The 16,203-nt window shown below is 35.6% G+C and overlaps 1 protein-coding gene across 5 annotated transcripts in view; it reads left to right on the plus strand.

The window, feature by feature from the left end:
* The first annotated feature begins 3,102 nt into the window (after nucleotides 1–3,102).
* The window catches only part of Lrp1b (LDL receptor related protein 1B), a 1,866,674-nt gene continuing 1,853,573 nt past the window's right edge, over nucleotides 3,103–16,203 (plus strand). For all 5 annotated transcript variants that reach the window (XM_070023764.1, XM_070023773.1, XM_070023793.1 and 2 more), the window contains exon 1: nucleotides 3,103–3,493. In XM_070023764.1, coding sequence (XP_069879865.1) covers nucleotides 3,277–3,493 — 217 coding nt within the window. In that variant the 5' untranslated portion in view covers nucleotides 3,103–3,276. The remainder of the gene's footprint in view (nucleotides 3,494–16,203) is intronic.

A 16,203-nucleotide genomic window follows, 5' to 3' on the forward strand; every position in this document is an offset into this window, starting at 1 on the left:
GTTCTACTTGCTTAATTTGTCTCACTGAAAGATTTCATAGCATTCTATAGTTTGATGAATTAATTGATTTAACTTGTCAGTGTTAATAATTCTCAGTAGAATGAAGAAATTGTAATGGGTCATAAATACAAACATATTTCAACAATAATTGTATCTGTTTTCTCTACACTAATAACATAGTTTATTAATTTTATTTTACCTTAAAGGCTATATTATGGAAAAATAAAGGTATTTCATAGAAAATTGCATTATTCCCTTTCTTTTACAATCCATTAAAATCAGTTGATCCTTCAAAATGTACAAATAGGATATTTAATTATGGAGCTCAAATTTTGTCTAGACTCTAATCAATATAACTGATAATCATTAAAATAATCTCCCTTGAAATGTTGATCATTGAAATTCATATTTGGAAGAAGTATTCTGTGATACAAATAATTTGATGTAGACAATTTTGTGCTATTTCTTTTCAAGATGGAATGCATTTTACTATTGTAAGTAAACACAGATTGTTATTATTCAATCTGCTATTAGTAATAGGGGATATGAATCAGTCACGATTGTTAACTTTTTAAATATATTTCTTCTTGATAAAAACATGCATGTGTTAGTTTCTACTTAAGAACTGGTTTGAAACCCTAGAGCTTATAATTCTACCAAATTGCTTTCAAGAATTTTATAACATTTGAATCTTCACTATGCATATTTATTTTCTTAAAATAAGGCTTCTAAATTTATTTTTGGGGAATAATTCATTGAAACTCATTCTTAGTGGAATTGGAAATGACCTTTTATTTATCTTTTATTGATGATCTGGCCAATAATATCCAAGATTCCACTTTTCCTGCTACTTAGAGTCATGTATCATTCATTATTTCCAATTTGACTTTTGAGTACATGAAAAAAATATTTTACTTTTCTCTAGTATCACAATATAAAGATAGTGTGTGCTCAATTTGCTCCTATTCAAAGGAAATAAAAGTATGAACCAAATGACCTAAAGGATATCTTTTTTTTTTTACTTAGCTTATTCAAGAAATAGATTATTATGGACCATTATATATTTAGTATGTAGTATGTTTAAGATACACTATCCTCTGGGTGTTTATTTCTCTAGTTATCTTTTATGATATCTCCCTTTTCCAAGCTGAATATGGAAACCAAGGCTACTACACATACTTCAGATGTGGATGAGCCAAGATACTCCATTACTGTATTTCTGTACATGGTCAAGTTCTTTGGAAAGCTACATTACTCCCACCCACCTTTCTACCGCTTCCCCTTCTACTTTGCAGCATACAGAGAGAAGTTGATTGGTGGTAATGGTATAGAGGAGGAAGAATCTTTTGCATTTAAGAGTGCTTCCCATTTTCTTGCCAATAATAAAGTGCAAACAAATTCTTGATAGATATCCCATTTGCTTGTGATCATGTAAGAAAGACACTGAATGGAAAAGTATGTGAACTCTTGAGAAAAAAAAATGAAAAAGTTCTGCAGACTTGGTACTTCATCACCCATTCCAAATTTGAAAATATTTTATATGAAGTTAAACAAGAAAACAATTTTTTTTCTATATGGTTCATGCTCTTTTGGAACAATGAAAATAATTAGAGGAAATCATATGTGTAATGACTAGAAAAATGACTAGCTTAATTCTTTTAAATGTTAGTCACATATTAGTTAGTAAGTGGCTTTATTCACTAAAGTTAACTTCAACTTTAAAAGTTGGAAAAATTGGCCTTAACAGACATATTTGTAATCAAAGTAAGTATGCAAAGGTGAGTCTCACAGACTCTTGACAGTGTTCTTCAGAGTTACTTCTGCATCTTATTTTAATAATTTCTCTTATGGAACATCAAGGAGGTCTCAACAATTGATTCTCATAAACATCCTTTCTTTTTACTTTGCTTTGTTTCTTTACTATAGTTTTCTATTCTATTCATCCCTGGCTTTAAAATGTTAAATACAAACCCTTTTTATTTTTAATGTGTTCTTATGTAAGACTTCTTGATATTATTATGAAGAAAGAACATCTTCCATGATTAAGGTTTCTGAGTGCTAATTCACAGCACATTCTGAATGGCAAGTTGACATTTTAGATACATGATCATGTTGAAATGGTAAGTGGCCATCCAAATACCTTTACAAAAATAATTCCAGTTGGAATTCCTTTTGAATTGATCTGATGGTCTTGGAAAGTTCTTAAACCATTACTAGACTTTGTGAGGGAGAAAAACAAACAACCAAAATCCAAAACAAAAAACGAACAGAACGAAGGAAAAACAAACACACCCCAATCTCTGTTTAAAATGGGTCAAGGTACCCTTAAGGGTACCTTTAAAAGAGAGAGAGGGAAAAAAACACTTTTAAAGGAGAGTAAATGTCTGCCTAAAACATCAATTCCTGGCTTTATTAAGAAACCAGCCCAGGGACTTCAATAATGCCTTTTTTTTTTTTTGAAGCGGATAAGCGAATCTGGGGGCTGTTTTGTTTATGTCTGCTGAGTCACTAAATTTTGCATCTCTGTCCCCAGATGCCACTCAGAATAAAAGTTAAAAGTGCCATTCAGAAAGCATTGCGAATCGGTCTCAAAGGGAGGAAACCATTTCCCTAGGAGAAAAGCTTGGTTACTTGGCTTGTCTTTCCTTCCTGAGAAGGAAGCTCCTTCCCATGGAGCGAAGGTATCAAATCCGCTTTGCCAAGAAGCAGCCTTAGTCTTTTAGCTGATAATTCTCTGCTGGCTGTGAAACGCAGAGCGTTCCAGGCGCCTGGCTGGCTCTGCCTATTGCCGAAGTCTGGGGTCCCCTCCCCCTCCCCGCCTTCTCTAAAGACCGAAATCCCTACAGAACCAGCTTGGAGTTACTTTCCTCTTCAAGGAGACTGAAATCATTGCGATCGGTGGCGTTCTCGGTTTGCGATGGTATTTTCCTGCTAGGCTCCACGGCTCTTACTAAGTCCTAGATGTGATTTATATGGACAAGGAGAAGGGGTGTGTGGTGAACTTGGTGATTAATCAGTGGATCCCCATCCGCTCGCATCTCACGACCCCTCTTGCGTGATGTAAGATCAGACGTACCCTGCATTGAAAAGTCAAGACACACGAGCGAGCGGCTCGCTCGCGCTCACACGCTCTCTCCTCTCTCTCTCCCTCGCTCTCTTCTCTCTTCCCTCTCTCCCGCACGCGCGCATCCGACCACCTTCCATAGCCTGCTCCAGGCAGGAGAAGGCGGACTAGCTGGACTCATTGAGCCGAAGAATTTCCAGTGACATTTGTAAATGACGCTGCTCCATTCTGGGCTCGGAGCCGTCGCCGCCGCCACCATCAGCACCACTACCACCACCTCCACCGCCGCCGGGCGGAGGGTGCAGCGGAGCAGTCTCCAGCGCAACCTTCCTCGCCGGCCCACCACCATGTCCGAGTTTCTCCTGGCCTTACTCACTCTCTCGGGATTATTGCCTATTGCCAAGGTGCTGGCCGTGGGAGCTCATGAAGGTAAGGAGAACGACCCCCCCCCCCTCCCGTTCTCTTTCCATCCCTTTCTGGCTTCGCGTTCTGGCTGGCTGGTGCTTGCACCTAAGTGAGTGCGAAACTTAAGTCCTGGCAGCCCCGCTCTCCGGGACTGGTTTGTTGGCCACTCTGCGCTGGCCTCCTGGGGGCTGAGAGGTGCGGTGGGGAAAAACGTTGCCAGAGTGCTGAACACCCTTGCAGTTTTTTCTCCCTGTTTGGCGATGCGTGGTGCTGATTTTGTCCCCTCCGGGAGTGTTTGGACTTGACTGTGTGCGCCTCTGCCCGCGCACCCTGAGCGCTGCAGAGGCTGGGATCAGAATTGTCATTTCCTCTGCTTTGGCTCTCCACTGCGAGCTTTTTTTCGGGCTCTGAATTCTCTTCCTGAAGCGAGTCCGTGCTCAACTTAGATACAGGGTTAACTTCCTTACCAGCTGCATCTAGGAGCTATGGAGAGCTTTACAGACCCAGCTCTTCCCCTGGCTCATGATGGGCGTCCCTTTCTAGGGCAGATTGGGGCGAGGTTCATGTCATCCATCCACTGAGAAGCCTTTAAAAGACCTTCTGGGCGCACGCACCCGCTTGAACTTCACTTTTTTTGTTTTTTTTAATTGGAAATCTCTGTGACCCAGCTAGTGGAGTGCCTTGCTCCTTCCTACCTGGTGCTTTCTCTTGTATTTTTTGTATTTTTTTTTTTTAAGTAGCCAATGCATGACAGAAGTTTTGAGAGAAATGAGTTTGGAGAGAAGAGTATGGACAAGGTGGGAATTATAATAATCCTTCATTCTGTGAACTTTTGACCTGGAAAACAGGAATCCATATGCAAGTTTCATACTGTTTGACCACAGTTGCACGAATTATTAGTATTATTTTCAAGAACTAGGAAAAATAGGAGATGAATATTTGGGACACTATATCGGGCTTGCAATGGTTAACTGATTAAAGAAAAATCAGTAAATTTTTCAATCATAAAATGAGCTCATGTTGACAAACATAGTTCAGCATTTTGGTTTATCTAAGGGGAAAGAAAAGAAATAGAAAATAATATTCAAATGCCAAGACCAAGCAAAATAGGTAAAATGTTGCACTGTGAGAACCAGTGACTGTGTTTATGGAAAACAAATTTTATATTGACTAGAAATGATTGTTGCTTCATTATGGGAAAAATGGGAGAAGGGATTGTGGTGATTCTCGTCAACTTGCTATAAGATGGTAGTTATCTATCATGCCCACATATACCATCCCACTTACCTGTAGTGGGTAAACGCTCTTTTTGTTTAGAAAATTTGACAATCATTAGTGGTAATCATTAATACACAGCATTGCCATCGATTCATGTAGCATCTGAGCTAGCTTAACTTGCCTTGAAGTTGGCATGGAATAGTTGAAAACTGTGCTAATAAAATGGCAGCACATAGCTCTACCTTGAAATGTTGCCTTTGATCTGGAACAATCAGCTCTCAACCTTTCTTAGGAAGCATGTTTGAAGTTGTGCAGGAGCCGATGAATAAAATGAAGCTTTTCAGCCCAGTGTGCTAGCAAAATACATTGACACTGGAAGACCACTGCTATTGAGCTTTCTATGAAGGAGTGCCCAATCACTACAAATTTGACCTCTTCTATAGATAATTCCTCAGGGTCTCTCTATGTGTTTACGAAGGACACTGTTCCTTGATTGAATTGAATGCCTAAAGAGAATTTTTAGGATAATAAAGAGTTAAACATCAACAGCATCAACTTTCTAAGATCAGAAATTAACACCCTTAAAGGATTATATGTATGCCAATTAGTTCCACAGAGTACAGAGGTTTCTAAGATACAACCAGGTCATATCTAACAAAATTCATAGTTTCCTTTGTTGTTATAAGGATCTTTCCTATAAAAAATGCCATTATAAGAAGTATTTTGACAGGTAGCATAAGGACAAATGCTGATAAACTACCACTATTATATTCATTTAACAACTTCCAAAACTGAAAAAAATAACAAAAATTGGCATGGATTAACTATCAAAATTGAAAAAGCTGGGCCTCATTTGGAGAAAAAATGAAATGCAGAAAGAAATTTTAGAAGTTTTAAAAGAAAGTGCTGCTGCATTATGACAAACTTTCCCCACAGACATGCTGAAACAGAAGATATGGGAATTTAAACTTAAGAAGGAGGTTAATGAGATGGAAAGTTCTACTCAGACTTATGACAATTGTCTTTGGAGAATAGGATGTCCATGTGAAAACATTGGTGTGTTTTGTAGTGTAAGAGCTAGCTTTATGCCAACATATATGAAATCATCTTTAGCTTCTCCAAATACTTACTCCAAATACTTACTAGGGAATGGGTAATTTCTTAAACTCTATGGAACGGAAGGGCAATGTTTGTAATACCATCAACCTGTGCTGCTCTTGCTTTTGTAAGTTTTGCAAGTATGTAAGCTCATATGTATAACTTATATGACTTGTATGTTTGATATCCAATCCAAATACATCTATTTTTCTTTGAATTCCATACTATTTTTGACTAGTTTCTAATGATTATTAATATTTCAAACTAAGGTAAATGTCACTTCTTATATTCCATCACAACTGAAAATTAAAGCATCTCTGTAGCTCTTAATTGAGCTCTGTAGCTCAAAAATGCAGAATAAATCAGGTTCATTTAAATCAATGAATTTGTCATCTAGCATGCCATATCAAAGTACTGCCTAATAAGGATTAAATTCTCAACTTTTCTGAAAAGAAATAAAATTGAAAGACATAGCTAGACTATTGAGTGTGTGAGAGTTGGAGATGTATTTCTAAACTCTTAAGTTAATGCTGCTAATGCTGTTTTAGTGTGTGTATGTATGTAAACCATCTGAAAATGACAATCGCATGTATGTCAAAGTTTTGTTCTTTCTTTCCTCAAAAAATAATAAACTGCAATTTGTGTCTCTTTATATTTGATAATTCAATAAAGTACCAAGAAAGTTTTTTTTGAAGTGTCTAATCTTTTAGTCTGTTCATCTGCCTCCAACTCAAATTGAAAGTGGGTAACAAAGAAAGGGCGTGATGGAAAAATAAAGGAAAATTTAAATGTTTAAGATAGTAAGAAAGAATTCCACTTATAGAAAACAGAAGCAGAAAGGGAAGAAGTGTGGAGAATAACCCAAAAAACACACTTGAAGAGCTCCAATAAAAGTTTATTTAAAAATACTAACTATAATTTTATTGTTTTTATTAAGATGTTGCACAAGGGGGCTGCATTTTCATTAGTTAGATAATGAGTATGTTTCTTTTTGGACAATGTCACACTTTATTTTGCTTCCACCCAATTTCTCCCTTCTGTCTCAGAGTTTATTGAAGAGGACATTAAACTACTTTTGACAAAATTGTAGTTTCTTATTGTAGTTTATACTATGAAAATATTCATAGTATAAAATAAAATAAACACCCATCAATATAATTGAGCATAATTGAATGAAAGGATGTATGGTGAATATTGCAGAAAAGTTATATATTAACTGTTCTATAATTATTCTGATGTAGAGTATTTTTTGTTAAGTGAATGTGAAACAAATTAGAAATACTGGTTGATAAATAATATTATTAATATATTCTTAGAAACGTCACTTTTTAAATGCTACTTGCCATTGAGAGTAGACATGTGATAAGAAGAGTTGAGTTGTTAAGTGCATTGAATCCGGGACATTCAATATTTGCTAGTTTTGTCTAGCGCATTTTTGTCAGAGCTTAGTGCATGCAATATGTATTTAGGTGTATTGAAAGTCATCATAAGTTAACAAGACTGGGTCCTTTACTACAATTACAATGTTTCGGAATCTCTGTGTCTTCAGTACATTTCAGACATAAATTCTAGCCCTCTTTTTCTGTATTTATATTCTTAGTTTTTTACTTCTTACAATAATATATAGCCTCTTGAATCTTCACCTCCTTTCTTGATGATAAGATTTTATGTAGTAAAATGTACTAATCACAGCTAGTGATAGTTTCTCTATCTTCTGTGGCTGTCTGTCAAAACAATTCTTATATAAAAGAAACTCTTGTCTTCATTCCAGATAGGTACATTCAAAGAAAGTAGAATTAATACTGAAAGTTAAACACACTTGTACCAACATGATGTCATTAGTCAAACTAATTTAGTAGTAACTAGAATCTACCTGGATGCTATATTTCGTTATCTTTCTTTAAATGACTGTGAAACACCACTCAGTTCAGAAAATTAAATTATTTAAAAAGGTTATTTTTCACAGCTCCAGATAAAACATATCTACTTGTGTAATTGTTGAAAAACAGAATGAAATGAAAATGCTTTTGAGATATGTATTGACTGAGGTTCCATATAACAAACATGTATTACAACAGAATTTGATGGTGGAAGAAATGTAATATATCAAAATACATTTGCTAGATTTTTTTTTATGTTGTTCTGGGATGGATCCCAGAAAACAGTGTAAACTAAGCCTATGCTTTACTAAGCTACATTCTCTCCAGCCACAGGTATTCATCTTTGAATTACCTTATGCTTGCAAGAAAAATATTTTTAGTAACTGGAAGTGTAGAGAAAACTAAAACAAAATGTCTGGTTATATCATTATGAGGTAATGAGAATATATAATTGGCCAAATTTCTATCAGAAAATAGTCATTTTTACTCTGGGTAAGCCTAAATACTTTTATATTCCTAAATAAATGTAGCTCCACCAATTTAACAAGTAAAATTTAAATTTTATTCTAAAATTCATAAGAGTGAGGACAGAAATGATTTTGTCTTGTTGTTTTGAGAAAACAAGTAACAATGTTTTCAGTTTATTTGTGTCTGTGCAAAAATAAATGAACTAGACAATAATGTGTCTTCTATTGAGATGCTGTGTGTTTTCATTGGAATAATTCTTTCAAATTTAACCTGTATAACAAACCATTGACTAAATAATTAGAAATCTGTCTGCAGTGTTGGGGAACATTTATCAGCTTTTTAAAGAGATGTTTAAAAGTAATCAGTTTCTTGGGAAATTTCAGATATGTAAGCATTAAGGAACACAAAAATGTAAATCTCTACAATATCAAACTGAGCTATTAAAAGTTATAGTTAAAATGCTTTATGTATATGTTTGAAAATGGACCACTGAAGCTTACTGAGCCTGGGGAGGTGGAATGGGGAAGAGAGAGAGATGAGAAACGGAGTGACTGGTTAGGATTCATTGTATACATAAATGGACATGCTAAAATGAAATTCCCTTATAACCTTATTGATGCTCATAAAATAAATTAAACAGTAACTAGTGAACAATAAAAAAGTTAGTTTGGGGACTAATTACCAGGTGTGTCATTGAGAATATTTATCTTGATGGTTTTTGTAATGTATCAGGCTAACAATATTGACCTAGTCATGTTGTTGTTGTTTTCTGTGCTATCCCATTTAAATATTAACACATTAATGTCACCAAGTAGAACAAACCCTCTATATTAAAAAAATGGAATGAATGCATCCCTAGCTTTTGTCATGTATCAGAACCAGAATTTTTAATCCTTCAGCTTTTATACACCTTTTTCTGTAAGAGATTCTTCTACCATGAGTTGCCTTCTCAATTTTAGATCTCTATTTTCTCCTCATAAATGATTTGGTGGCCTCCCTTTTCCCCCTTGGCATAACTACAGGGGCAAGTTAGAAAGTATGTATTATTTATTGCTGGGCTGGGCTGAATTCAGTGATACCAAAATATAGTCTCTCTTTTTCTATGTCTCTTGCCTAACTTATATACTTATGCTATCTCTATACACAAACTCAGTGATTTTGATGAAATTTTGAAACTAAATTAATGCAGTTAGTTAGCAACTAAAATGAAAATTGAAACTATTAAATAATAGTCATAAGATACAGTTGTTGCATGATGATATATCATCAATACATGGGATTTGTCTAAACCGTCTCAAAGTAATTCTAAATATAGAGCATTTTCAAGATGCCATTACTAAGGCAAATGAAGCAAAGTCTTTTATATATTATTGCCACAGAATCATTTTAATCTAATTTTTATTGGTGGTACGCTAAATAGTCTTGCATCTATTTGGCTTCTGTGAACATAAATAGGTTAGCACTTAAATTCTTTAAATAAATCAAATGTTTCCCTCCCTGTGGCCATGTTGAGAAAGAACATTTCACATAGGATTTCTTCTAACTTTAAGAAAAATAGAAAACATTTAAAAAAATTTAGAAGAAGTCATGGCATGTTACCAGGATAAGATACCAGTATTACATTTTATCTCAAAATGTATTCTTATTAACAGTGAGACATCTCTCTCCAGTTGTACCTCATTGTCCTGACTGGCTTAGCCTTCAGACCAAAGACAGGTATTGTGAAACATGACCTTATTTCAGTGAAAAGAATGTGTTTCTTCTTTAGGTAAGATCAAGGTACCACAGAACATCTCTTGTTTTATTCTTATAATCAATAGGATATTCCTTCCTAACTTTTCCTCATTGCATTGACATCTCTCAAGACTTCAAGACAGCTTAACTTTAGAAATATGAATACATAATTCCTTAAGAATTTTTCTACCGCTGAGTTTTTCTTTAACGACATTTGTCATCTTAGCTTTTTCTTCTTAGCTTTTGAAAAGTACTAAAGCAAAGGAGGGGAACACAGAAGAGAAATGAGACTTAGGTGTGGTTGCTTTGAGAACTCTGGCTATTTTAAAATATTTGTCAAAAAGAAAACCTGTAGATATAATGCCAATAACAGAAGTGTGTTTAGAAAGATCTATTTCTTTAGAAATTAAGTTCTATAAGGAGAGGTAGGACAAAGATGCTAAGAGAGAACTTTGACATTTATTGAATTTATTCCTCTGCCAATGCAGATTGAGTATCAAAGGCAATCAAGAGTCTCTAACTTTGACTGAAAGGTAGGTTCTAAAGATTTAAAAAGAGAAAAAAAAGAAGAGAGGTTTTAGATTGTCTTGCTAAAGATTTAAAAAGAGAAAAAAAATGAAGGGAGGTTTTAGATTATCTTGCTAAATTATTGTATACATTTTTACAAAGCTTTTTCATGTTATATTTTCTTGGCATAAAACTGCTAAAATAACAAGTCTGCTTTATTGAAATATTCTATTTTATTCAACACGATTAATTTTTAAAGCCTTTTCTCATGACTAAGCTTAGAAAGCACAAGATAACGAATTCTACTCCTGGGTGAGATTCTTCCTTCTTCTGGTGGAAGTGTCAGGTTCACTGGGCATTTAGATTCAGGAATTTTTATTAAAATAATAACTAAGATTTGCAGATGAAATTACTAACCCATAGTACAAGTTTCTTGCTAAGCCCTTTTACGGTCACAACCATAACCCAACAATTGATATCTCATTTGTCCCACACTGATGGCTTTAGTACAAGTTGTATTAATCTTTTTTTTTTTTTTTTTTTTGCAAGCTTCAAGCTCTGCCTCTTCCTCTCTTTATTTGCTTTAGATTGTGCTCCAGGTCATCAGGAACAGAAACTTCCCATTTGTTAAAGTTGTATTAATCTTATACAAATCTTTATGACAACATAAATAATGATGTTTTTTTCTAATATGACAAAATATCAAAAATTAGATAAAATTTAGAATTTAACACTTTCCTTTGCCAGTCATATTGTGCTCTGTTCTATAGCACCTTCTCCTGTTTGCATGTGTTCTTCCTATTTTCATTTGCTAAATTAGCTTGTTAAATATTTGGAAATGAATCCAGATAGCAAAAGAACCACTGTCTTGGCAGTTTTTCAACAACTTTTGCTATTACCACTGCAGAGATAACATAACGTAATAAAGAGCAGGAGGGCTTTATATATCTTACGTGTATTTCAAATTGGGTGCCTGTGAAAATACCAGTGGAGTTTTTGCAAATATGCTTCAGACCATTCTGAAGAAAGAAATATATCAGTGTTTCTAACAACTTCCATGAGTGCTCAGAAATGTTTGTATATGTCAAGTAAATACAATTAATATAAATGTACACAAATTGATATAAATGTATTAATAATCATTAATGATATATTACTAATAACAGAAAATCCTTTGAATTTCTAAGATGCCTTAACATTTTTGTAAAGTTTTTTTTCCTGTTGAAGTCATTTTATCTCTAAAGCAATCTATTCTATTGGTGGCCACTCCTTTATTTACTTATTTATGGAACAAAATTAAAGAAGTTGTTGGTAAGCTCTGTCCTAAGTGTTAAGAATGAAGGAACTGTGTAAATGCAACTGGAGTGGGTGGTCTTTTAGTGTAGGAGAACGGAAGGGGAAAAACAAGTCGTTTAAATAAGGATACAGGCGGACCCGTTGCGACAATGAGAAGTACAAGTTGTCATGTAGAAAACAAACTTTACAACTTTGGTGGGGGGGTGGGGAGAGAGGGACGGGGAGGATTGGGGGGAGCTGGGGGAGGCTGGGAAGGGATGGGAAGGGGAAACAAAGGAGGAGGCTACAATGCTTGATAAGAAATGTACTCATTATCTTGCCCATCCAATTGTAACCCCTCTGTACAATATTTTCACAATAAAAATAAATAAAAATTAAAAAAAAAGAAAGAAAAATAGTATATGATTTGGGGAAATGCTTTGGAGATTGTTTACTGTAATCATAGAACTGGTTTTGAGAAGTTTACATCATGCTGACCCTGTATGTTATGATGGTTGATCTAAGTATTCTTGATGAAGGAAGTCTGCATGCAATCGTTTGAAAGTCATCAATTTGGTCTTTTCTTAGAGAAAGAAATACAATGTATGTTCCTGAATAGAGTCACAAATGATGCATTCAGTGAGGAGTTGGGTGGGCAAACATATTTTGGTAAAATTCCAATTAGGTCAGCTAAGTCAATACAATAAAATTTAATGAGGGTTTGGCTCTGCTGTAACAATAGCAATCAAGTGGAGCTCCGGTGGCGCATGCCTGTAATTCTAACTGCTCAGGAGGCTGAGATCTGAGGATCATGGTTCAAAGCCAGCCCGGGCAGGAAAGTTTGTGAAACTCTTATCTCCAATAAAAACTACCGGAAAACCGGAAGTGGTAGAGCGTTCGCCTTGAGCTGAAGAGCTGAGGGTCAGCACTCAGACCCAGAGTTCAAGCCCCATGACCGACAAAAAAAAATAGCAATCAGATATTTGGATATATAACGATATTTTGAATGTATATAATGGTAGAACTTACTTGTAAAGATATCATGCTCACTGCTAAATGAAGAATAACAAGGGACATAGTGAATGCAGTTAAAGAGTTATAATATTTGTCCTGGATAAAATGGTTTGACTTGAAAGAAAAGGTAGCAGGAGAAATGGGAGCAAGGTAGAACAGAAATTCACAAGTTTAATTTTGGGAGATTTTCTGTATGAATATAGATAACACCACTTGATTATCAAGATAACAGGTATAAAATAAAACTTCAAAATGTAATATTGTGAAGAGTTAACATTCTAAATAAAGTTACCTCTTTTAGATTATTTAAAGTGAATGCATTTAATTTTGCAACATTTCTTACAAAACATGTTTCACAATGAGTCACTTTTATATTTGGGCCCTGTACTACCTTTTTACTTGTATATCAGAATTATTCCCATCTTCCCTATTTGTATTTTGCCAGATATTTTTTAATATGACCAAACACCTTCAAAAGCAACTTAAACCCTGAAAGATATTTTTTTTTTTGGCTCATGGCTTTGGAAGTTAAATCTACCATGATGAGTTCCATGGAGAAGCTCTGCAGTTTCCACCATGATGGCTAGAAAGCACAGAGAGAGAGAGACAGGCAGGGGTCAGGGCAAGATATGGCACTCAAGAATGTAACCTCAATGATATCCTTCCTTCATATTAAAATCATTAAATTATTAATTCATTAATTCTTTTGCAACCAGTGCTCTTATAATCTAGTTATGGAAATGCCTTTACAGATACTCTCAGACCAGTAGTGTGCCTTACCAATCTACTAATCTCTTTTTTATTCTAATCCTATAGACAATCAAAATTAATTAACACAAGCCCAGTCCTGTACAATTGGATACTCAAAGACATCACTTTAAACCATAACATTCCACCACTGGCCCCCAGTGTTTATTTTGTAATGCACAATAACTTTTACTTCATCTATAAGAGTCCTCATATTTTCAACAGACCCAATTTTGTCCAAAAATCCAAATACAGTCTTTTCTGAGATTCAAACAAACTCCTAGTTGCGAGCACCTATAAAGTCAAAATTTACACATATATATTGCCATGATATATCACAAAGTAAAAATTCCCAATCTAAATGGAAGTAATAGAGACATGGAAATGAGGATTGACACCAAGGACAGACCAAAGCAGACCAGGACAAAAATTGCCTTCTGTAGTTCTAAACAGCAGATGGTATAGTGATGTGAGCAACAATGGGTTTGGTCAACCCAAAATCTGTGTCATGCTAGCTGCATCTCACATGACTTCTTTCTGGAGCTGGTTCCACTTGTTTTCTGTAGCTTTCATGGACCATATAACATTACCTTGGCATCTGAAACATCCTGAGTTTTTCACTGTAGCTTAGGCTTCACTCGCACAACTTCATGCATTGCTCCCTCAGGGGCTCCTTTAAAGGCATTGTTCTCTGTTGCACATTGCCTGGCTTTGCAGGACCTTCCATTGTAATCTTGAAAAAGTAATCTATAAGCCCTTAACTCTTGCGTTCTCTTTCCATGAAAAACAGCATGTTGTGGATGGGGCCATAGTTGGCTACCAGCTTGGACAGCAATTGGCCCTTTGGCACACAGCTGTTACGGCGTCAGTATCTGTTTGACTAAATATGGGAAAACCTTCTCATGGCCATCTTGTGCCAGCAGTGGACCCTGGGGGCACTCTCTTCACCAAGGAAAGTTATTCATATGTGCTTACAATGTCAAATCATGGAATCTAGGAAGGTGAAGTCTGGTAAATTTTTGAGAGACCCTCCAAGCCTGTTTCTTATTGTCACAGTATCAACTGTTTAATTGCTGACAGGGATCTTTTTGAGAACTACACCCTCTTTGTCCACAATTTTGAACTTGCTCCTTTTGGGGCCAAATAGCATGTATTTGTAATTTTTTTTGCCCTGCTTTTTGCTCCCATTTCTCACTGGAACATTGGCTAAAAGCAGTCAGTACCAACCAGGCACAACCTGAATGCTATGCTGTCTGAAAATTCCTTCCATGTTGTTCTGTCACCTTTAAACTTAGCATCCCATGAGATTTTGATATGCATGCACAGAATTTGTAGGCAGATTCTTTGTCCAAATATAACAGGAATAACATCAAGTTCAAGTTTTATTAGAGTTCTTATTTTTTTCTTTTTTTGCCAGTCCTGGGGCTTGAACTCAGAGCCTGTGCACTGTCCCTGAGCTTCTTTTTGGTCAAGGTTAGTGCTCTACCTCTTGAGACACAACACCACTTCTGTTTTTCTCTGTTTATGTGGTACTGAGCTTCATGCATGCAAGCACTCTACTACATTCCTACATTCCCACATTCCCAGATCCTAGAGTCCTTATTCTTGTCTGAAGTATCACAAGCGCATTCTTCTGTCCAGCTTGAGCACTTCAGTTTTCTGAGCTTACACCAAGACCATCCATTAATCTGTGCCTCCAACATTTAAGACCTCTCTAACCCAGATAGCCAAACACTTGGAAACTCCTCCGGAAAGTATTTAGGGGCATACAAACTGTTTTGTCACAGAACTACGATCAAAGCCTCACCTCTTTGGAAACAATTGTTTTCTAGTTACTTTTCTTATTGTTATTTTGGATCTTGGTTTCAGAGTTGTTAGAATATCTTGGTAGGGAGGGTGTGGGAGAACAGAGGTGTTGACAGTAATTTGGGAACTGAGAAACAGATAGGAGGAGGGCAATACAAATAATAGCATCAGAGGACATAACCCCAGTGACCTACTTATCCAAACTAGGCCAGACCTCTTATCTTTCATCACCTTGCAATAATTTCAACATCCTTTGACTACATTAGAATACTACTCCTTAGAGACATTATGATCTAATAGATCCCTCATAGACACGTGTGCTGTACTAATCACATAGATATTTTTAATCCAAGGAAGATGACAATCAAAATTAACCATCAAACTCACATTTAGTTCGTATTTATCCACATTATTTTTGGAACTCATATTGATAGAGTCTGACTGTATTTCTTGGGGTTTAGCTAAAATTATATACTTGGCTGTAATTTCTACCAATATAAAGCAGCACAACAGCAAAAGGAGCTACATTGGACTATGGAGACTCATTTTTCACTTTCTTCTTGAGGAAATCCTCAGTGATTTCAAGAAAAACCTCCTTCGCAGTTGTCCCCAACTCCTTGACATGATTGAGAAGAATTTGTACTGACAGTTGTGAGTCCCTGGCTCTGAATATTCAATTAGGATAGTGATGAGAATATATTGTAAGACTGCTACTGTTCACTCTATGTATCCTGCTCCCTGGAAATTCCAAGAAAATTGTAGAAAGTTAGAGGTTGCTTACAGCAAGTGGTTGAAAAAACTACCAGGTCAGGAAAAGCTGCTTGTTAAGAATTTATAACTTATTGGGTTTTATTTTCAAGGGCTGTTAGAGCCATAGGATTATTCTATTGTATTTTCCCTTTTGTCCATTGAGCAAATACTGTAGTACCTAATATGCACCCGTTTCAATGTGGTTTGTAGACCTAGAAACAAAAACAACTAAACTAA

This window comes from Dipodomys merriami, unplaced genomic scaffold, assembly GCF_024711535.1.
Source record: "Dipodomys merriami isolate MVZ:Mamm:240054 unplaced genomic scaffold, mDipMer1.0.p SCAF_1, whole genome shotgun sequence".
NCBI lineage: Eukaryota > Metazoa > Chordata > Mammalia > Rodentia > Heteromyidae > Dipodomys > Dipodomys merriami.